Here is a 24,510-nt window from a genome sequence, read left to right on the forward strand (position 1 = left end):
ACACCGTTTGTTATATAACAGTGCATCACATGTTAAAACCCAACAACAGCTGTTGGATGCAGAGTAAAAGGTAGAATATTTCTGTCTGAAATGATGTAACATAAAAGTATAATATAGTATAACATGGAAATACTCTAGCACAGTACAAGTACCTTAAAATTGTACTTGAGTTCAGGACTTGAGTAAACACTTCACATTCCACCATGAAGGAACATGGCTCTAGGAAAGTAACACATGCCAAAAGTAGAAAAACAGTAACTCTAAGCATAAGTTAAATATACTCAGTATGCACCAACAACAACACATACTTATCTCCTGTCTTTCACTTTTGTTACTGTTGTTCTTATTTTTGATTTATGTCTGATTTTATAGTCTTTATTTCTGTTTTTTACAAAAGTGTGAGGGTGGAGATGAAGCTCAGGAAGTACTGCTGGCTGTCAATATCAATCCTACTAGAGAAACAACAACACAACAAAACATTATTACTTTTTTGGTGAACATATAAACTATTGAAATAATTATTGAGACATGTGGTCCTCAGAATCAGTGCTTTTATCAAGAAACAAGTACTGGTTTTGAAGCATGTTATACTGCAGGTACTGTACTTTTGAAAAGTGCACACACTCAAATACACACACACACACACACACACACACCAGTCTGTAACATCTCGAGTTGTTAGTCCAACGCTGATAATAAACATGAAACTGTGTTAATAAAACCAACCTTGAAGAATTTGGTGGGTGAAGATGGGCTGTGTGGCTGAGTCATGTCAAAGCTGATCATGGAGGTGGACTCAGATTGAGTGTACCAGTCCGATACAGTCTGGTAACTGCACTCTGTGGAAACACTGATCTGGTCATAGCTCCTGTTGGAGAGAGGAAGGAAACGGAGAGAGAGGGAGAGGGGGATGGGTGTTATGTCACTGGCCTTTGTTTCCCTTCCCAGTGTACAGTACTTATGTTTTACAGTATCATGTCCTCATCAAACTCCTTGTCAACTTATGAGAGTTGTACTGACTTTTTAATAACAAATTTAAGATTAAACAATACTGAGAGTAGAATATCTTTTGGGGGAGACTTTTTTGCCCATGAGTGCCTGAACATACCATTTTAAACATAAGATGCTCTTTTGGTTTACTCCAAAAAGTTACACATAGGATGGTCTGTCCACAGTTAGGTGCACTGGCACCTCTAATTGTTTTAAACAGCAGTGACGCTTTCTTTGTGTCTTTGCGTTGACTTGGAAAACAGAGCTGGAAACAAACAATATGTCACTTGACGGACAACATTCACTCCCAAGCAGCCAAACCACGGCACGCTGAGCAATTAGAGAGCCATCGAGGATTCTAGAACACGTGTGAGGCATGAGGAGGTGCACCTATTTCAAGAGGAGTGGCCTTCCTGCAGCTGAAGATAGTCAGTTGCCTCAAAGTATTTATATTCGAATCACACCCAGTCTGGAACCGTAGAGTCCTCCAAGCAGCGAGCGGTCTGATACACTGACAGAAGGACAGACAGCATTCCACCTTATTTAAACAATGCATGTGCTAAATTTGTACTTAAAGGTATGCTGTACTGTTTTGACAAGAAAGTACTGCCATGTGACATAATCATGGGTTCAGCTGCACAAATACAGCAGCCTCCAGGTGTGATGTCATTTATTTTCCCATAGTGCAACATATCCAAACGTCAGAAGTGAGAGGACATTAATCGAGGGCCTCAACATATTGTTTGTCAACACATAAGAGTAACACAACAGCATATCATTGCCACCTGTGGCACTACTTTTGCAGTAGTTCCCATATGCAGCAGCATGTTCCCTCAGCCAGTCACAAGTTATTGCAATGCAGTGTTTCCCCACAAGGGGGCAGAGCTCGATTAGTTTTCCAGGAAACCTGGCAGAAGGACTTTCAGTTGACATTATTTACTGTTACGTGGTGTTTGCAGCGTCTGTATTAAAATATGCCAAGACTTTGAAGTGATGCTGTGTGGTTGATGACTGACTGGTGCACTTACTGACTGAGGAAAATACTCTGACTAACATGGAGATGAACACCCAGCTTTCACATAGCAGTGGTTTGGTGTAGAAACAGACACAGCAGTTTACTTTGAGAAGTCAGGTTAAATAATTCAATGTACAGTATGTGGATATGCTTTCAAACTCTGAATGCGCAGAGTTAGAACAGTGGATTCAGAGGGCTTGTAGGTAATCATTCGACCTTGTTTACATTCTTTGTGCAGACTAAGCTGTGGGATGAAACGACCACGCCTTACCTGATGTGAACTTCAACAGCTTTAAGTTTATGCTTGATAAAATAGGTGGAACACTTGACTGCATGCTTCGCTGGAGCTACTCAAACCTCATGATGATATTTACATTATCTAATAGCATTAGATTAAAAACAGTGGGAGGAGGGAAAAAATAACAGCAGGTATAAACAGGGAAAGGGGGGAGACAAAGAAAAAGAAAACTAAAGAGTAGAAAAATACACTCAGAAGAGTACAGATCTCTTTCAGGTGGTCACGTTCTAGCTGCCCGAGCTGACTGTGGCCACTCTAGATAATTCTTGTAATTCCAGCAGACACGCTGCGGCATGTTTCACAAGATTTGATATAATTATGCATACGAATGTCAATCACTGACTGTCAGTTACTTGTGTTTATGGGGGAAGGGGAGGGGTAGAGGGAACAAGGTTTTGGACGACTCCTGCAACAGCAATAGGGGAGAGAGACACGAGACATACAGGGAGCAAGCCCAAAAAAGCAACTACACTACACAAGCCCAGAAAAACACAACCCACACCTACCTAATATTTGTAAGCGACTTTACAGACAAACAAGCCTAAAGTTGCTCATAATAAGCAGACATGGCAACTCTGGCAGCAGATGGAACAAAACAAGGTTGCAGGCAGTCTGTGAAGAGCTGCGTCTGATGGAATTGTCCGTCCTTCTCTCTTACAGTTAAGATGGTGGCAAATATAACAAACACGGGGACTAATTCATCTTCTATCATGCTTAACTTCATAACACACCGGGTATGGAATTAATCTTTAGATGCTCTGGGTCCAAATGAGACCAAACTACCACAACAACAAAGGCCAAAATGTTGCCTGCAACCATAGACTGTTTAAATCTCAATTGCCCTCTGGTGACTAATAGTAATAAAGCTCGCCGCTCGCAGGTAATAAAGCTGTATGTTCAAGTGTTTGTTTTTCTGACAAGTTTGGTTTTAATTAGTTATTTGATGCCACAAAAAGTGGGTTTGGTGTTATGATTGACAGCTGTGTCAATCACAATCAATGGCACTGCTCGTGATTGGACAGAGAGATATTGGGGTGGGAACTAAACACTGGGGAGATTGCTACTGCACAGACTCTGGCTCCAAATGATGCCATCAGTGCAAGATAGCAGCAGCCATAACCGGGATATTTTGGCTTCGGTTTTGTTCATTGGGGTAAGTGGGGGCTGGTTAGAAGGAATAAGGAGTCAGCAGTCAATGATCGTATAAAACAGATCAAGAACAGATGAAAAATGCTTCAGAATATGGTCTTAAATGTACACACAAAAAATTAGGCTGGTCGGTCCAGTAGTTTGCAAGATTATCTGCAGATACAAATACACACACATATCCTCACTCATGGACACACGCACACACGACCAAACGCAGGATCCCCTCCATACTTATGCCCCTCTGGGTAAAATCAAATAATGAAAAACATTCAATGTATTATAAATATTAGAATTTATTTTTTAATGCACATGCTGCATATCTAGATACCCTATTTTTCCCTGAAATGCCTCTCAGCATCCTAGAAGGAACATGCATGAGCATGTTGCTTTCAATCAAATGAGGCCATGTGGGAATTAAAATTGCACCTTAGTCTAATCATGCCGATACATGTAGGTGAAGAGAGTTAACAGGCAACAGCATCAACAGCTTTTTCCCTGGATTAATGCTGAGGCATCAAGTGTTACAGTCCTGCAGTAGATGCCTCCAGCATGTGAACCGATTTATAGGATTTCAGTACAGTAGACAGATATACCCGGCAGTATCAGGCTGTGTCATGTATTCACTCGGTGGTTTTGCCAGATTTCTCAGTGTTACTGAGAAAAGGACTTGACTGATGTCTGCAATCAGTGTTTTTTAGCAGCAACGGCAACTTGTAGAAGAAAACATGAGCAGCCTAGCTGGAGGTGCATGTCAGTTGTAGCTATGCAATTACCCTGTTTTTATTTGTTTTGTTTTTTTTAACTTTTATCTAACCAGGAACTCCCTTGAGCTGGAAAAGACAGCACACCAGTTACACTTGAACACACAAAAAAGGAAATACAATCATGAATCATACAAGGAGGAGACTAAATCCAGTGCAGATAAAACAGTTGCGTTTCTATGAATCCAGCTTAAAAAAATAAAATTTTATCTTGCATTGTAGTCTACTGAGGATACTGTTGGTGAAAATGGTATTTGTGTAATTTTTGTAGCAAGACTAATAAAAGTGGTTTAAATGTATTTTGCTCTCACTGCTTAAAACTCAGCACACAGAGGTCTAACACAGGAAGAACTGCTGTCAGCTTCAGTTTCACATAGGATCGAAGGGTCTTGGTACAATATGAAAGACAACCTTCCGCAGATTTGTTTTCCAAAGGGTTTGCCCGTGATCTTGCTGCACTGCCCTGTCAGCACCTGAGCTTTAAAGCCAAATAAAGTGAACAAAAAACAACGCTAGGCTTCACAGCTTTCCATGAAGGGGAAAAGTGACTGCTGCACTCTGTAACCTTTGACCCCAACACAACCTTTTGGCTGTCTTTAAAAAGAGTTAAAATGCCTGCGAGCACACGTGGTTGAAGGCCAGGTGTCATTTAAAAGCTGTGAAAGCTCACTGTGAGAGGATAACTGCAACCTATATATCCTTAACTAAATAGTCTTTGAGAATAACCTGCACATGGAAGTAGTTTGCCTAAAATAATTCATTTTAACCCAAACTTCGACTTTTTCCTAACCTTAACCAAGAAACTCTAGTCAAGCTTCTCCAGACAGGAATTAACCCCTGACCCTGTTACAGAATCAGTTAGGTGACTCCCCCAGCGTCCTGTCAACATGTACGCACAAACCAGCTCCAACTTGTCTGAACCTTCTCTTTGTTGCAACACAGACAAAAGCTCTACTGTTGTAAGTGCACATTTTATGAGAATTTAACGAGGAATGATTGATGTTGTCTTACAACCATGGCAACTGACCTCATTCCTCAAAGATTTCTGGGGGTAAAAGTTTACCTTTTGAGGAAGATTTGATCTCATACTGAGTGTACAAATAGAAAAGTAGTTGTTACAAAAAGGTTTAGGGAAGCTGAGTTGTCTGGCTTTTCCTGAAAGAATAAACCCCCCCCCCCCCCCCCCAAATGACCATTTCTTTATCCATTACTCCCCCATTTTACATTGCAATCATAGTAAACAAAGAATCCAAAAACTAAGAAATTTCTGGATAAACTGAAGTCCGTTTGCAAATTTGTGGAGTATAATCCAAGTCCAGCCCCATCCAACAGAAAACTGAACTAAATGTTAAACTTATCTGTGCTCTCTTCAACATCAGATTCCATTGACAAAAACAGTCATTTTACCTTGCTGAACAAATTAGCTGCTGGTCTACCACTGATCCAATTGGTAGTATGTTTGTGTTGTTGTGTGGCAGCAGTAGACCAGCAGCTCCCATGTGTTTTGTCAGTGGAGTCTGGCTTTGAATAAAGCACAGATTACATTTTTACTACAGTTTTTAGAATTCTTCATTTACTATGGAAGCAGGTGAAACAAAGTTTTCTTCACAAATTCAATGTAACACACGGTGAGTAACTGATATACAAATAGCCACTCCAACAGCTCACCTTCGCGGTCACCTCATTATTTTAAGACATCTAGAAACACTGTATCTGTGTATGACGAAGAATGATGATCTTTAGATAAAGGTTGTCTGAATGTTGAAATGTTGCAATTCTACATTCTTAAAACCAGTGCCACCACTAATCTATTTATGACTTCAGGCTTTGGTTAACAGTTGCGAGCTGTTTTCTTTCTCCTATTATTTGCTGCATACACATACGAACATTCAAGCAGGGAAAACAATTCTCTGGTCAAAATGTTTTTGAAATGTATACAACTGACAGGAGGAGTGTGCAATATGGACAAATCTTCCTTCATGGTACATGTAGTGTGATAATTTCCACTATGACCTAAAACAACCAGAGATATAAATATATTCCATTGTGTAAAGAGTTTAGCAAAGTCTCAGTTGAAGGAGGACAAATTTCTAAGTGCTCACAGCCCATCTCGTCAAATTGCCCAACTCTAACTGGACAGTGGGCGGCACACTGGTGCTGTGGTTAGCGCTGTCGTCTCACAGCAAGAGGGTTCTGGGTTCAAATCTGTGTGAAATTTGCATGTTCTCTCTGTGTTGACGTGGATTTCTCCAGGGTCTCTGGCTCCCTCCCACAGTCCAAAGACATGCAGCTTAGGTTACGAGGTGACTCTAAATTGCCTGCAGGCGTGAATGTGAGTGTGAATGGTTGTCAGCCCTATGATAGTCTGACGACCTGCGTACCCCACCCTCGCCCAATGTCAGCTGATTATCTTATCTTAAATCGACGCCAGAGTTGTTTGAGCCTGTTGGTGAATAAAATCTCTCTGACTGGCAGTTCAGCTCAGTGTACGATAGGGCATTAACGACTTTGATTTTTTTCAGGTCGACTTATCTGTCAATAAAGTCGAAGTGAAGTCAACAAGTCATTGGATGACGTCATCACATTGACACGGCGGAGGAAAGTGAAGTATCTCCACACATGTGATGTGTGTCTGTCAAGGCCCGAACATACTCGGGCGGAACGTACGCGGAACGAACTCTGTGGAGGTCCACGCGGACTCAGAGCGGACGTCCGCAGGCCCTGAGCGCGCAAAGCTCAGATTTTACGACCGCGCGGACTCCGCTCCGCGCACCAGTGACTGCTCGGCATGTATTTTTCACATCGCGGGGATTTTTCACAAACATTTTTACAGGAAACTACAATGCAGAAGTGTGCTCAACTATGAAAGCCCGAATGACTGCGGACATTCCTCGCGGAATGTATTCCGCTTATAGTACGCCTGAGTATGTTCACTTCAAGGATAAAAGTATCAGCGTAAAACAAATCGACTTTTCTGTTAATGTCCTAGTGTACGATAAGATAAAGGTGAGTGAGGAAAGTAAACAAACCACTGGAGGCAAGAGGGTGTGACATCAAAACAAACTTATTGTATGGTAATGATTTTTTTTGCCATTGAGCTCTTTAACAGAAACAGTTCGTATGTTCTTTGTTTTTGTTCACAAGTGCATGGTAAATATTCTTTGTTCTTTAAACATAAAGCTGTGTTGTTTCACCGAAACCAAGAAGCACGATCACATTACACTGATTTTAGCCTCTTTACCTTGGCTCCCTGTTTGTTTGGGGATTGACTTTAAAATCTCCTTGATTTCTTTCAAGGCTCTTCATGGCCTGGCTCCAGACTACATTTCAGACCTTTTAGCCCCTTATAAACCTTTGTGTAATTTGAGATCCTTTGGCAGAGGTCTTCTTTTTATTCCAGAGTCCAGAATGAAGACCAAAGGGGACAGATATTTTGCAACCAGGACCCCAAGACTCTGGAAGGACCTGCCCGAGGATGCCTGAGGCTGCCTGAGTCACTGGCTTCGTTTAAGTCTCTAATAAATATGTGCTTCTATTGGAAAGCATATCCAGATTTTATTGCAATCTTACTGATTTTATTTCCCATTTACTATCTTGATTTTAGTTTTGGCCCACTATATTTTATGTTTTACTTTGATAACATTTTAGTTTGTTTCATTCTCTGTGTGTTTTAATAGTGTTTGATTTTATTGTACAGCACTTTGTAACTGTGTTTGGAAGTTGCTATACAAATAAAGTTTATCATAAATAAAGTTTCTTATATTGTCAATGTGCTAACTAGCTAACTAGCATCTTGAATTCGTCCTGTAGGTCTCCTACTCTCCTACTCTCTCTCCTCCCTTTTTGAAAGTCAAATGCAGACTGCTGCCTCCTGCTGGTATGGAGGGTTATTGTATGGTATGGGTTACGGTCTTGGCACGTGTCTTTGGTCGATCACTTCCAGTCAGCATGGCAGCCATACTGACACCGCTGTGGATTTGGTGGCAAAGAAGTTATTTTAATGAAGTTATTTTAATATTTTGCATCACATGCAAGCCGGAGACATGTTGCTCCTCCTCACTTCAAGTCACTGTCATTAACTTTTAACCTGTCTGTTTGTAAACAGGGCTTCTCTGACAGTCATGTATTTTCCAAAAAAACATCTCTTAATGCACGGTAGAGTGCCGTTTTTTTTTTTTGTTTGTTTGTTTTTTTTTTCAAAATCGCCTTGATATCCAGCACATCACCTGGCAACACTCCAATCGCCAATATACGATTTGATCGCTGATCGTCCCAGGCCTAATTGTTATTCAAAATTTAAACAAATATTTGAAAGTGGGGAAACATTTATATATTTGATTTGTAATGATCTGACCGGTTTTGTCCAATACAGTGTATACATATAGTTGTCACTGCCATGAAACTCCAGCAGGGGGAGGGTTTTTTGTTTGTTTGTTTTTTGTTTTATTAATACTTGTGCAACAGTCTGATGCAAACGACAACATTCTACTGACATCAAATTTTATGATTTCATGTTCTAGTTCATGACCTGTTGTCCTACAGTATAAGTAAACTAGGCAATTACTGTCTTTTTCAGCACAAAATGGAGAAAACTAGCTGAATTGTGAGGAAGCAGTTTGGATTCTACTCCATAGTATGTATGGAGTCATACATAGGTAAGGCTGTTCATTTAAAAATGCAGCTGCCTTTAGGTAGCATCCCTGTCGTGACAAATATCATGTCACCTGTTGGCTTGTCACTGAATGAGGCACATATAGTAGTGTTTTTTCAGCCTAACCTAGCAAACCTTCAAGCAAAAGTTTTACATTTTATTAAACATGCTTATTTGCTTATTCATACAGACTATTGTCATCATAGTGAGATTGAATTGCAAACCATAATTTAACGGATTAAGCAAACAAGATTTTCCAGTTCCAGTCTAACCATTCCATATTCCAGGATTCTGTCTCCAAAAACAGTAAAACCCCCAATCTTTGTTAAACACTCTGTATCTATGTAAGCTACAGCAAGTATTACCTAGGAGGACATTAACCAGGAATGTGCATGCACAAGCCACCAAACCTCCATGAATGTAAGTCACTGCAGGTTTTCTGCCAACTCAGAGATCAACACCGCACTGATACAACATGCTGGCGCCAAGAAAAGGTTATCAACGAACACTCATCTTTCATTGCTCGGGAGCAAACAGGCAAATAAGACAAACAGATTTCAGTGAGCTCGGCAAACTCGCAGACCTGTGCGGACCTACTGAATAAACTCAAACAAGGGATGGCAAGGATTCAACTACTGACTCACCCTTTGTTGGGCATATGAGGGGTATAATGAGTCACTAGAGGCTGTTGATGGAATATTGTTCTAATATAAGAAAGTCCAAAACCACAAACTGCAGACCACACTGAAAAGGCCACTGGATTTGACTGCTGTACACAGTAGGAAAAGGCTGATACACAGATTGGACATGGCAGGACTGCTGCCTGATGCAAGGGCTTGTTTCAAGGTCAAATTACCCAATATGGAGCTTGAAGCTGAAGTAAAATGCAGAAAAAAAGTAAGAGCTCATGCCCTGCAGTGGGATAAATTGCAACACAGCAGTTTCCTTTAGTGGTGAAAAGGCCTGATGTTCTGCTAAGCAACAAATGATATATTAACAAAGCAAATCAATACACTGAGGTGTTAATGACAAGATATAAATAGGCTCTCTAGCGTGGCTTCACACTATGAATCGAAAACAGCCGTTGTTTGTAAGTCACTGTGTATTTGGGAGTGCCTGGAACAACTGCTGCAGAGCCGAGTGTTTGCCAGATGCTGGGCGGGTCTGTAACTACCAGTAGGCTGCAGCCACTCCACTTCCACTTGGACCAATAACTAATAAGATGGTGTGCAATGGAAACTAAGCCAACATGTTTGTGGAGACTTTCAAATGTTTTCCTCAATTGCAAAGTGCAGACATGATGCATCTTTAGAAAAGCCCCAGCCAAACTATACTGTACTTGTAGAAAAGAGCATGCATACAGTATAGGGCTTCATCGTGCAGAAAGCAGAGCGCAGTGAAAGTAATAAAATGCAAACACTATATCACTGTTACGATCACCGTGGGGAAGAGACTTGATGTTCTCACAAGAACAAGTGGATGACAATGTTACAGAGGCAGCTCATAATGCTGACATGTCGACTTTGGAAGGGGAGGTGGAAAGCTATACTTCGTGGCATCTTCCATTTTCTCTTTTTCACTTTCTCCTTCCCATGTTCTATTCCATACTCACTTTTACTTTTTATGGCTATGAAAGCCAATTTCTGTCAGGGGGACAACAGTATTTAAATTATGATATGACAAAATTATGAGATAAGTCAAATTTGGACTTTCTAAAAGATCATATAGATGAGATTTGGGTAATATGTTAAAATTTTCCAACCAACCGACATAAGGCCCTGAATTCACCAAATTAGTAGGGGTGGGGGAAAAAATCCTGACAGCATAGTATCGTGATTTTTTTTGTGTGGCAATATCGTATCGCCACACAGTGCAAAGTATTGATTTTTTTTAATTATATAAATTATTAATGTTACAAATACAAATTAAACCTGAGGTAGCCTGCTAGAATAATATAAATAGTTGCGTTTTAGTCCACTGGATACATTTTGCTGCAAAAAAATGGCTGAGGTGAGATTAATGGATTGGAATGGAACAGTACTGACAAAGTTTTCCTTTGGGGACATAATTTACAGTTGATAAAGGGTAAAAAAAAATTGCAATATATCACAATACTCAGCATATCGCAACATTATTTAAAATCGCAATAATATTGTATCGTGACTTAAGTATGCTGATAATATCGAATTGAGGATCCTCTGGTGATTCTCACCCCTACGAGTTAGATGTGAAAATATACTGGCTCAACACACTGTTTTTCCCACCTGTCTCTCTCTGCTGTTGCTAGCCTGATTGTGCTAGTTTGTTGAATAAGGGGGCGATAACACCTACAAGGAGCGCTAGAAACGAGACACCAGTAAAACAACTGATTCTATGATACGGCGCGTCTGACTGGTTTTCAAGCATTTTTTATGACGAGCTTTCTTTTCTTTTTGGCGTCTTTTTTAGAAGTGCGTTTGTCAACGCTGAAAGTTGAAATAATCTCAACTTTTGGGCGTCAGGCTCCAGTAGCACCATAGCTCCATCTTGGGTCCATTTTCAATGTTTTGATCGCCTGGTGGGGCACGCACCCCCTCTCTACAGGTGCTCCTCATAAGGAACGCTCTTTGAAAGGGCATTTCAGGCATTTCAAGTGTCTTTGAAGCGTCCAAGTTTCTAGCGCCACCTGAAGGTGTGATCAGCCCCTTAAAGTCTGTCGCTGAGTAGCCTGCATGGTCAGAACTGTCTCTATACTTAGTTTTAGCGCTCTCACGCATTCTCCTGACACAGACCATTAAATTAGCAAAATAAAGAATAAATAAATAAAATAGAAAATTACCCACCCCCCAAAATGGAAATGTACTCAGCCAATTGTTGATAGAGATACTACATTTTACAAGATTAATAGACTGTATCTAATATTTTCGACTTAGTTAGTCAACATTTTGACTTACTATTTCATAGCATTTGACTTCAAATTGCAAATTTTGTAACATAATCATTTTTACCTTTCTTATCCCTAATATTCACTTTTTTTTCCTAGTTATAATGGCCCTCCTTGTGTTGAAACTCTAAAGACAATTTGTAATGCAATTATGTGACATGTTGACTCCAAGCTTTTACATTTTCTCTGTATGTTCAGGATGTATAAATTGTATCTACAGAGTATAAAAAAAATCTATGTAAAAAAAAAAAAAAATCATTCATGCCTTAGGCACCTGCAAAAATCAAAATGTAAAGAGAAAAGTAGAACACTGAGTAACAGAAATTCAAAACAGTAAGGCCAATAAGACTGCATGTATTTGTGTGTCGCAATAATGATGATGAACTCCAATACTCATCAAATTCCTTTAACAATGAGAACTTTCTTTACCATGGAAAAACTTAAGTCAGCCCACAGTTCTTGCTTAATCCCAACTGCACTGGGCTGAACACTCCTTTCTTAGCGTCCTGGAGGAGTGTTTGTGTGAGAACTGTGTGACTCTGCATGAACATGTGCTTGTACAGTGAGTTGTTTATTAGCTTCTGTGTTTCAAACCCACCAATGAATACATACGCACAGGTTCAATAGCAGGTATGAGTTTCAGGACCAAAGCCAGGTCATGTTTACTTTAGTTACAGCGGCCTGTGTACGGCTCCTCCACCTTGACTTTAATAGCTGTGTTTGAGGGCCTACTTCAGGACAGAAGGAAACAATGGGGTGTTTATGCTGGAGTTAACACCCCGGGATGCATGTCAGGTATGTAAATACCAAAATAAAAGAAACTGACATCTATGCAATACACATAAACAAATAAGATAGCATTACTCAACTTCTGCATTCAACTTTCATTGTATCTGCAGCTATTAATATTGTGCATGACCTCAATAACTTCCAGCCAAAATACATGGGACACAGGTACAGAGCGACACGTCTGCTGCAGCATGCCCACTCGTGCTTATTATAATCAACTATAGCTGCTACACTGACCACAGAAGCTGCGCGAGCCAGCGAGGGCATCATGCGACTCTCCTTTATTTTTATGCAGCACATCTATTTTTTCTTCTCGCTTCACAGCCCTCCAACAGGTAAAAACTACATAGAAATGTGTTCAAAATGATTCAAACTCTTTGTACCAGAGGCAATGCAAAGCAGCAGAGCAACCTTGCATGTGTTAATGCATTGTTGAAGTTGAAACGATCCAAACAAACTTGTGTATTTTCATACTTTACACTGCCTGTGTAGATTCTCTGAACAGCTCGGCCTACTTGTGTTATAGTAATTCCGGAAAAGAAGCTTAATGCCTCAAATCTCACTTGAAATTGGACTCTGCCTGTTGAGCGTTCATTTTCTGAGAAGTCATCCTGAGTTAAATTAGCAAGGTTTGGTGGCACTAAGTAGGTCACGCAGCTTCTTGTTTACACCAGAGAACTAATTCAATACCAGTTAATAAAATTGACCCTGCATAAACAATTGCATTATCCCCTGGCAGAACTCAATACGCACACAGTGAAGCTGGCACGCAACGACACGCTAAAGAGACGCCATCTTTGTTGCATGTAAAAAAGCCCCGCTCTGCCCCACCTATGTGACGTGTCACATCCGTGCCCCATGTATTTTGGCTGTTAGCCAGGTAATGAATTAAACAGTCACAGTGGCTCACAGAGCCAACAGAGTGCAGGTCATGTATTTAAGGAACAAATCAACTGCTCCAGGTACAAAACACACACCGACAGAGACAAGCACTAATAGTCACAACTCAGGATCCAAATGCCAACGTTTACTTCGCTTTGAATTACCCAGTCCACAATTTAACATTCTCCAGACAGATTTTAGGTCATAAATCACCCTGGTTTACCCAGCCTTTATAACATTATCAACCCACATGTAACATCAAGGCAAGAAAAACAACTCCACTTTGTCCACACAGTCACACATATTCAATAGGCTTGTGAGAAGCTGGCTCAGTGTTACCAAATAACAAATTGTACACACAAGTGCATGTGTACAAAAAGCAAATAACTTGAGTTATTAATGTTCAGGTAGGCTAAATAATATTTTGCATATGCATCTGCCGTGTTGGTCGAATCATCTCCAAACTCCAGTTAAATGTTGCCTCACATAGCCTCACACAGTGCAGCATTCCAGAGCAGTTTTAGCTATGGCAGACATTTTCCAAGACTGACACTGCAATTCCAACAATTTGGGGGATATGAACAGGAAATACAATGTTGTCATGGGGTCAGTCAATTACCTGTGGGCTACAACTTGAGCCCAGTTACCTAGTGTAGTAGCAGTATTTCCAGCGTACCCAGGGATGTACACATAACCACCACTTGATTACTTTGATACTAAAGGAATATTTAAAACATGATGAAGAGGCGTTATCCAAAGATTTCTAAGCAGATTTATGGAAGTTTACATGTGATGGACATCATAGATACTAACATCCTGTAAGTAACAATCAATCTAAAAATAGCATTTCATATAGGGCTGTTAAGGTGAAGGAATTGTAGGGATTAAGGGTGGCTAAATATATATGGTATCACCACCATTTTTTTGTTGTTTTTGCAAAGTTCTCTGCAACAAGAAAGAAACTGCAAACATGCAGCTTGCGGCAGATGCTTGTGATCCCCTGCGATTGGCTTGTAGCAGAGTACAGCAATATTGCTGTTGTAGCAACAGCCCTATAGATTCATGTTTGTCTTCAGATTTGACTGATTTATGATTCTGAGATAAAACATTATTTTTTTACATATTGTGGCAATTGGGTGCTAACGGTTTTAAAATACCTTAATTGCCTCAAGGAGCTGAGCTGCGTGTTACAGCCACTACTGCTGCTACTGCTCATTACATTGGCCAAGCTACTTAGGGTGTAAAGCAGGATTTATGCTTGTGCATCGAATCGACGCTGTAGCCTGACGTGCACCTCCCCAGAAATGTAACTACACATTGCAGCGACGCAGACCGCAACAACTTTGATTGGACAGCTTGGTAGCAGCACATTTCCTCCAACGCATTTCCAGTTGCTCCTTCTCATTCGGTAAACATAGACCCAATGGAGGAGTGGTTGATCGAAGAAGTCCACAAATATGTGCATTTGTATGACTCTTCCTCACCCCACTACAAAGACTCTCAAATGGTTTCAAAACTCCTGGACAGAAATTTCCAATAACACTGTTATGGACGTAGCGGATTGGATGAAGAAATGGAAGAACTTGAGGGACGAGTACGTTTGCCTCCAAATTAAACATGCCACATGGAGCGTAAATCACAAGTTTCATCACGATACATTACATCAATTCTTTGGACAACAATATAGTATTTGCTGATATCACAAGTTCTGCCACAATACGATTTCAGTCCAAGTCAATTCAGGGGCCTGCGACTGATTTGCAACAATATCAGTAAATATCCTTATTGTCTTTTTTTGGCTACTTCCCATTATCAGCCAGTCACTGTTTGAACGTTTAGGAAGGTGTGCTTGGATGGAAATGTTGACACATACCTGTATGTGCCATTGGAATTTCAAAATAAAGGTGTAAAGATGATGAAATATCAATGTTTTCACTTTGCATCCATAATATTGAATTGTTGAGCACTGAATCGATATATTGATCCCAATTGCTGTATCGTTTCAGCCCTACAAACTATAATAACTAACTTCTTACCTCACCCGCGTCTTTGACAATGGCTTCCTCTATGTATGTTTTCTAAGCAATAAAGCAAACCGCTGTCACCTCTTCCATTCACAGTGCTTTGGATATGAAAATCTACACACACACATACACACACACACACACCAAAATAAAATAAACAAAATACATAGTGCATTGTTAATGTGTTTGTCCAAGGAATTCTTCCTTTAAGCTAAGGCTTAAAGAGTTAGCACAAAGCCCAGTCAACTACAGGTTTGGTTCAAGAGCCTTAAGCACTTCCGTCTCATTTAGCTGCAGACAGATCTGTCCATTCTATCAAGTAGAAAGAAGAAGACATATTAGGGCACAAGATGTAATTTAACTGTCACCACCACCTGTCAATCACTATCGGTGGATGCACAACTACAAGAGAAATTCCTCATAAACGTTTGGCTCATTAAGCCGGAATAAAGGTTACAACCTCTGCCAATTTGACTATTCAATAAATGATTGTGCATGTGATTAAACACCACACCAGATCATGTGTTACAGAACACTACATGAGCCTGAAGAGCAAAATATGAATCACAGATTCAGGTGCATGACATAAAGCTACTTTTTGCTTTTTATCAACCGTTTCTATGAAAAGAACACCCACTTCTCCACCAACAAACCTGTTTCAGACTTCAGGGGAAAAATCCCTCTCAATAGTTAAAACACACAGCCCATTTCATATCCTGCTCCCTGGAGCAAAATCCTCCCTTACAACACATGCCTTTTTTCCCAACCTGCATGCTCTTTTTCTCACAGGCCTCTTGCAATATCTGTCTAACTCTGATCTCATGTGACAAAAATCCCCGTTTAAGAAGCCACACATACTTATTCAGAAAGGCAATACCCGTTCAAAGCCCCTAAAGGTTCGGCAGTGTTATTTAAGTCGTTGCATTAAACTGCAACCGTCAGTCAGCAGTGAATCATTACTTATCTGATCTGCTAGAAAATGCTACTAGTCAAAAGCTCTGCCGGCTAACTGCAATCCTATAGAGACACAAAAAGCCTGTAGTTTGATGAACTGGATCACAGCCAAAGGAAAAGTAGATCTGTTGAAACACGAAGTGGTCAGGTCAGAAAACAAATTTTATTCATGTAAGGTCCAATGTGTTACTGCACTAGCTTTGTGTACCAGACTAATGTCTTGACAACAGCTCAACAGCCAACTTTTTCCCATTGTTGAATATTGTTATATCATTTCTTTCTTTTTGATAAACAGTTCAAACAATGATTGGCAACTTCTCAAAAACTAGAATTATGCCTTGTGGTTGTATGCCTCCAGTAACCAGTCAAGCTGCAGTTACAGTTTACATCCATGTCTGTCCAGACTCATATGTAGCTATAACAGTAGACGATGTTATCAGTACGGATGTTGGTACAAAGAACATATTCATAACATGGATGCTTCAAACACATCTTCAACTCCGCAGCACAGAAGATCTATACAATCAGTACAGTTTGAACGTGGACACCCAACATTAGATCAGTGTCCAACCAAATGTCTCCCCTTCTGTTCCTGAGTTATGATGCCCAGAAACTATTTTTGCAGAACGTTATGACGTCACAATAAAGCTGACGTTTGACCTTCTGGTTATAAAATGGCATCACTTCATTATTTTATCCTATTAGACATTTGTGAGAAATTTTGTCATAATTAAGGTATAATTCTTAAGTTGTGGCAAAAGTTGTGTTGTGTGGTCACAGTGACCTTGACCTTTGACCACCAAATTCCAGTCACTTCATCCTTGAGTCCAAGTAGACATTTGTGCCAAATTTGAGGAAATTCCCTCAAGGTGTTCTTGAGATACCAGCAAGCCTGTGGTAGGATAAGTGCTTACGGAAAATGAATAACTGGGTGAACTTGAGTAATGGCGTTCACCAGATTGGGACGGACAGATAGATGTACAACCCAAAAAAATTATGAAATACTTTCAGAACCCTGCTCATCCTCTCTTTCCCATTCTTTGTGTCGAACACCATCTCCTCTGATGTGCTGCCACCTATTAGTGACAGAAGATCATTCCGCAACTGTTTTTAGATCATAGCTAGCGAGCATTGCAACTAGTCATGGCACTCGTGCTGCAGAGTGATGTTTGTTTGGTCTACATGGAACACAACTGTCATTAAAAAAAATCATTTTGATTGTTCAGTTTTATCTTTTATCAATTGGAATTCTTTTGTTGGAGCACCTAAGGCATGAACACTCCCTTTCTAACTATCATGTGTTTATCTTCCATTTTAGAGAACTTCCTGATTGTCCCACCAGGAACCTATTAGTTAGGGAAGTGATTACATCTCCAGTACTGACAGCTTAAACATTAACATTAATCTGTTTTATTTTAAGGATTCCCCTTCCCCAAGAGAAAAATCAACAGTTAAGCTGTCAGCATGGTCCATGTGGCGCCCAGCACTCACATCCTCTGTCTCCTCCGATGGAGACCTGTCTCGTCTTTGTTTGCATGTGTATGAGCAGGTGTGAACAGGTCACTCAGTCACACTTCGGGTCAGCCAGTCAGTGGCTCCACAGAACATGTTATGCACACAAACGCTTTCATTTTCACACAGTCTGAGCCTCCATATCCGACAACACCTGTCTAGATAAGTCTGCTGTCGTGGCTTTGATGTTCGTACGTTTGGTCTCAGCAAACTTGCTCAAAAGCGTAGCACTGAATCCTTTGTCACTTCTATCTCAAATGTTACTGTTTTTCCATGTATGTAGTTAATTTGAGCTCCTTAGCTCATAATACCATCTTATCACCACAAAGCTGATAAAAAGTTGTTTCAGATAATGATCTCATCACAGAAATTCTCAAATACGTTTTTATTTTCATGCGCCTCGATGCTGCTACTGTATGTATGCATGTTTAAATGGCATCATTTTACCAAACTAAATAGGAATAAAAATCAATTAAAATTTCTAATTGCTTGGAATAAACACAGTCCAAACTATTAGGGCTAGGTTTGCAACTACTTAACTGTTTGTTTTGTTGCATCAAACCCAAGTTTCTGTGGCGGAGAGGAGGCCGTGTGGCTCAGGGTCTAGCTGTCTGGTGAAACCTGGAAGCTGCCTGACATCGTCCTGGATTTCTTCATATACGTTCACGTTCTATGCATCATTTTGTCACGTGGGTTGTCTTTATTGTCATTTTCATGTTGGTCTATTCCATACACACGGCATCTTGTATGTCCTGGGAGAGGAATCTCTCCTCTTCCTTCAAGCAAGGGTCGAAGGGACAGAGGGTATCGTATGCTGTACAGACGGTAAGAGTGAAGCGGTGTGTATTCATCCTAAACTGTTTGGTTGTTTTATTCGGTATGCAACGAACATTTGGTACACCCCGTTACCCAAACAGTCCAAACAGTCTATTCATGTGTACTGCTTGCACATGCAGAACAGAAATTCTGAAATTCCGTGAAATATTGATGCATGAGCTGCAGTCTGTCAGCTGTAACATGCTAGTCAGCTCAGCCTGTTTAGCTGGGTTAGTCAAGTTCATCGTCAAGGACATCTTCCTCTACAGATCTGGGGCCTCATTTATAAAGCTTGCTTACGCACAAAACGGGGCTTGAAAGTGGTGAACGCCACTTACCACGCAAAGGTTGTGATTTATAAAAATAAACTTGGCGGGAGAATGTGCGCACCTGTAAGCAAACTCTGAGTCATGCGTGCGCATATATTGGAGACACTGGGAAGTGGCGACGCAGACGGCGAGGTGGAGAAGTGGAGTCTGATTTTTATTGATGTCTCACACAAATTTAATGTCACGCTACATCCACCTTAGATCCACGTTATCATTGAAATTAAATCCAGCAGCCTCATTTTGCGCTTGGAGTGAGTGAGCATTCATGAGGTGATTTGCATGACCATTTATGGTTGAACTAGGGCGTGTAGAGGGCAGAATATGAAGCGGATCTGGGTGCACACAACTCCAGGAGGTCTGTGATTTATAAAGAGAACACTGCGTGCAAGTGTGCGTGCACACGGTTTTATAAATCAGATTATTTTTTGGCGCACGCCATTTTCAGCTTTTGGGTGCACGTCAACTTTTAGTATGAATCCTAAGCAGTCTTTTATAAATGAGGCCCCTGGACCGTATCAAAGTGCTTGAGCTCTGCTACAATGTGCCTTTATGTGTGCATTTTGCTCTGTATAAACGAGCACAAGCTGCAGTTCAGGAATTATCAACAAGTCAGAGTCTTATGATGAAGCATTAAATTTACATTACCACGTTTGTGTTATTTTTTCTTTTTGATAATATGTGAGTAAATGAGTGCCTTAACTCTTACAGTAAGAATAAAGGCTAATAAGTCACCAAAGAATGTTAACATTTTTCAAATAAAAGAAAAGAAAACATTTTCCTGCCTTTTTATTTTTCCCTGCTGTACCGAAAACGTACAAAACTGAATTTTGTGTACTTTTACACCCCTAACAGATGTAAAACCCCGTGAGGCATATTTGTGATACTGAGCTATATAAAACTGACTTGAGTCACTGAGATCATTTAATGTAAGCTAACTTAAAGCCAGTGATGGTGTGGCGCTAAAAACTGAGTCAGCAGCCCGTTGGGATTGAACACGTGTACATGAGCTAAATTAACAAAAAAATCGAAGAAAAAACAAACAAACAAACAAACAAAAAAAAAACGATGGACGCCGTACCAGAACCCAAAAGTGAAGCTAAAACATTTCGATCGTCCCCAGTGACTGACTGCAGTAGATGGGACACCTGTAAGCACACATCAAATACATTTTTCCTAAAAATGGTTTCTGTTATTTTAGGTAGTTCTTATCACAATGATGTTCAGGTGTTCATTTTTCTGATAGGTTTGGTTTTAATTGGTTATTTAATGTTATAAAAAACGGGGTGTGGTGTCATGACTGACGAGTCGATAAATGGCACCGCTCACATTTGCTTGGATGGGTGTATGGGTGGAACATTGATATTGTGGTTCAAACTTTATTGCGCAGACTCTCAACGCAAGATGGCAGCAGCCATATTCTGGATACTTTGGCTTCATTTTTGAACAGTAGGAGAAAGTAGAGACACGTTGTCCATCTTCACATACAGTCTATGGTTGGGTTTGATAAAGTTCAAACAAATGAGCTTGAGTCTGTTCAAACTTGATAATTTGAGAAAGTGACAGACCTAAACAAAATGTGCTCTCAGCACCGAGTATCAAAAAGTAGGAGGGCATCAAAGGCTTCCATTGGTTCATGCTTTTCTTGAGTTATTTTTTGATCATACAGTCTTGTAGACTGTGTTTTGTTAGACAAAGGTCTTGTGAACTTTGGTTTATTTCATTAAATAAAAACAAGACTTAAGCTGTGTTCAGAAAGACTGCAAAGCAAGTTTTCACCTCAACCATGTTCACCATCACCCGTGTGTCTCAGTGTGTGTTTGTATTCAGACTTGAGCTCAGGAACTGGAAGTTAAACAAGGAACTCCACTGTGTTCTGATATTTCATTTAAGTTTTCCTCTCATCTCTGTACATTTATGATAGATTTATAGATTTATAAAGCCCTGAGATATGTGGGATTTTATGATTCAACATTTTTAAGTCACATGAAAGCAGTTAAACTTCATTCTTACTGTGCCAAGATTGTATTTGGGAGCAGCAGTGCTTTCAGCTAAATGCATAACCTTATGCTAGAACTAACAGCCAGCCCGAACCACTATTACATGAAATATGATAGTGAGGAAAGTCTCATGAATTCATCAGCTAAGATGAAAGTCAACATGCAATATTACATGAAAAGAAATACTACATGAGGTATGAATACCGGTGATAATACCTTACAGGAAGTTAAGTCACAATGGGTCCAATAATTAAAACTGATCTGCAGAAGCCTCTCAAATACACACAGTAATTATCAGGGACAGGGTATAATGTTGTTATTGCTGTGCAGGTTTATTTCGTGACTGATAATCTCAAGATAGCTTTTCCTGCATATCCGACAATATCAACTTCATGTGACAAGTCAGCGCCTTCAGAGACACGGACACCGCACAAAGCAAAATATGCATCACATTAATCTCAAGAGACATGATTTAAGATGGGTCATAGAAAAAATAACAAGATAAACAGCAAGGCATGAGCAATTGCATTAAGAGTGATTTACTTGTCAATTCCTGCCTTGCTGTGGTACCACAGGTGTTGTGAAAAAAAATGTCGACTTGTTCATTTTGGCTCTCAAACTCCACACCCTCACCTTAGGGATTGTCTAGAAAATGCAGAAACAGGAATCTGCAGCCTCTGCTTGAGGGTGTGACAGGCTTATCTAGTCTGCTAGATTAGATTATTTTGGAAGACTGCATGAGCTTTCACCTACTGCAGTTCAGATCCTTTGGTTAGAGCTGACCAGTGAAACAGACTTTTCAAATATTGTTGCAGTAACATGAAGAAAGGCCGAAGCATGTGTATCGTCACAGCTTAGCACTCAAACAAGCAGCCCACAAACACAAACTCTCACCTCTTCTAATGCCTCAGTATTATCAGTGACTTTGAACAGGCTGTACTTTCTCTGTTCCCTCAGCACATGAAATATTTCAAGTGCTAAACTGCTCAGACTCCAGAGAGTCATACACCTGGAAACTGAATCCACTGTGACATATTTCACATCTGTCATGTTGACAAGACATAACATGCCTTAAACTGAAGTGGTCTCTTGCAGAACAGTCTTTTCATGATAAGCTATAGCATTTTGTTTAAGTTTCTGTACAGAATATACGGCATATGCTTTGATGGTTCAGGTGTGTATTTGCTCAATACTGAACAAACTGACTCAGCATGCTATGAAACTCAGTGACAGAGAAAAGATTTATAGTAGACGTGGGGGGGAAATCGATACATAATAGTATCACGATATTTTGCTTGGCAATATCCTATCAATACACAGATGCCAAGTATTGATATTTTGTTACATACATTATTAATGTTGCAAATACAAAATAAACTTTTGGTAGACTTCTAGGATAATAAAATAATTTCTTTGTCAGACCGCTAGATACATGCTGCAGTAAAAATGACTGAGGACGTATTCTGAAAATGCACAAGCCTTTCAGTTCCTTGAAATTATATTAAGCTCAGAAGGTGAAAGAGTACATCTACAGTTGTTTAGTACACACACGTGTGAATGACGCAAAGCGTGGCACAGATTGAACCTTGAATGAATCTTTGAATGACACCTGAAAGCCAACACCATTATATCATATGCAGCTGAGTTTATGTTACTGAAGTACTGGTGTCAATCAACACCACAGGTAAAGATGATGAAAGACAGGTTTATCAGTTACACATGTGCACACTAGTAGTTCAAGTATCTGTATTATAGAGTCTTTTAACCCCCTTAATCTAAGTTTGTAAAGAATCTACAAACTGAGAAAATTCTTGATGAATTGAAGTCACAGGGGTCCACGTTCAACAACAGCAAAACTTTATCAAAATATCCACTTACAAACTCTCACACCACTCATGCAGTATAATCCAAATCTCCTTTATCCAGTGTTACACTCATTACTTCCCAAACGCATGCACTTTTCCTAAAACCTTAGTATCTGAAACTGAACTGAGAGTGAAACGTATTGATGCTCTCTTTAAAGCCAGACTCCACGGACAAAAACAGTAAATCTGCTTAAGTGAACACTGGAGCTGCTGGTCTACTACAATCTCAATCAGTTAGTTAGTTTGTGTTACTGTGTGACTTTCCTGTTTTAAAGGGTTAGTTCCCCAAAGTTACACAAAAACAAACAAACTACCAATTGAGGCAGCTATAGACCAGCAGCCCACATGTTCAACAAGGTAGAATTACTGTAGGAGTCTGGCTTTGAAGAGAGCATAGATAACTTTCACTTTCAGTTCAGTTCCCTGTCAGAAAGAGCCGTCTGTGCGGATAAATGAGACTTGGATGATACTGCATGAGCTGTGTATGAGTTGTTAATGAATATTTTGATGTAGTTTTGCTGTTATCAAACGCAGTCACCTATGACTTCTATTCATCAGCAGCTTTCTATGTTTTTGGATTTTTTGTTCACTGAGGGCATGCAAGAAAAACAAAATTCAGTGTAACACAGAGTGAGTAATTGATACACAAATGGTCATTTGGCTGGTGAAGTATTCCTTTAAAGTTCCTAAACTGCCTCCTGAACTGCATGCCAGAGCCACTGCTGCAGCTCCAACAGCTGACCATGTTGGCAAGTGAGCCAAACTACAATAACTAACTTCTTTGACATCTTTGACAGTAGACAATTACTATTATATTGTCATATCACCAACACCTAGACTACACAGACAGGTTCAATTCATTGTTGCTTTTGGTCCCTGCAGGGAAATTAAGAGTGATAAAAAAATTTTTAAAAAAAATCAGGACACCAACTTTAAAAAATTCAGTGAATGTTTGTGTTTTTGTTTTGTATTCTTGTTGTTGTTTTTAACATTTAAGGATAAAAATTTCCAGTAATGTCACTGCAAACATGGACTTAAGATTGTCTTTTCTTCACTGTATCAGTCTGTCGATCGATGAATCTGTAAATTATTTTCTAAATATATTAATAACAGTCATGGTCAGTCTTTCAGTGTGTTCTACAATTCCTCTAGTCCTATAGCAGCCTCAGACACCAGAGCATGTGGTCAATAAAAAGGGTTTTTACCTTTATAAAGACGTGAAATAGCACTTGAAAGTTCAGTGTCAAGGAAATGTGCTTGCTTGCAGATGTTTGGGAAGCAAAGACCAGTCAATCTCATCCGGTTTGAAACCACTGCCTATGACTGATGAGTTTATCAGTAAACAAAGAATATTATTTTGATGCACCGAGGCACTCACAGCACAAAGCAACAGTGAAGACAGATTCATTGTCATATAATTAATTGTGCGTCCTGCATCATATGACTCAGACTGTTGTGTGTTTTCGATGTGCCACTCTGGCCTCTGTATTAGTCATTGGACCCAGACCAGCTCAGACATAACATCAACTTAATTGAGCCACATATAATTGAACAA

At 39.9% G+C, this 24,510-nt stretch overlaps 1 protein-coding gene across 1 annotated transcript in view; it reads right to left on the reverse strand.

Moving 5' to 3' along the window:
- Positions 1–24,510, reverse strand: part of crybg1a (crystallin beta-gamma domain containing 1a) — a 57,491-nt gene that overhangs the window by 31,421 nt on the left and 1,560 nt on the right. Inside the window, exon 2 of the mRNA XM_049595213.1 lies at positions 727–868. Coding sequence (XP_049451170.1) covers positions 727–868 — 142 coding nt within the window. The remainder of the gene's footprint in view (positions 1–726; positions 869–24,510) is intronic.

This window comes from Epinephelus fuscoguttatus, linkage group LG14 (assembly GCF_011397635.1).
Source record: "Epinephelus fuscoguttatus linkage group LG14, E.fuscoguttatus.final_Chr_v1".
Taxonomy (NCBI): domain Eukaryota; kingdom Metazoa; phylum Chordata; class Actinopteri; order Perciformes; family Serranidae; genus Epinephelus; species Epinephelus fuscoguttatus.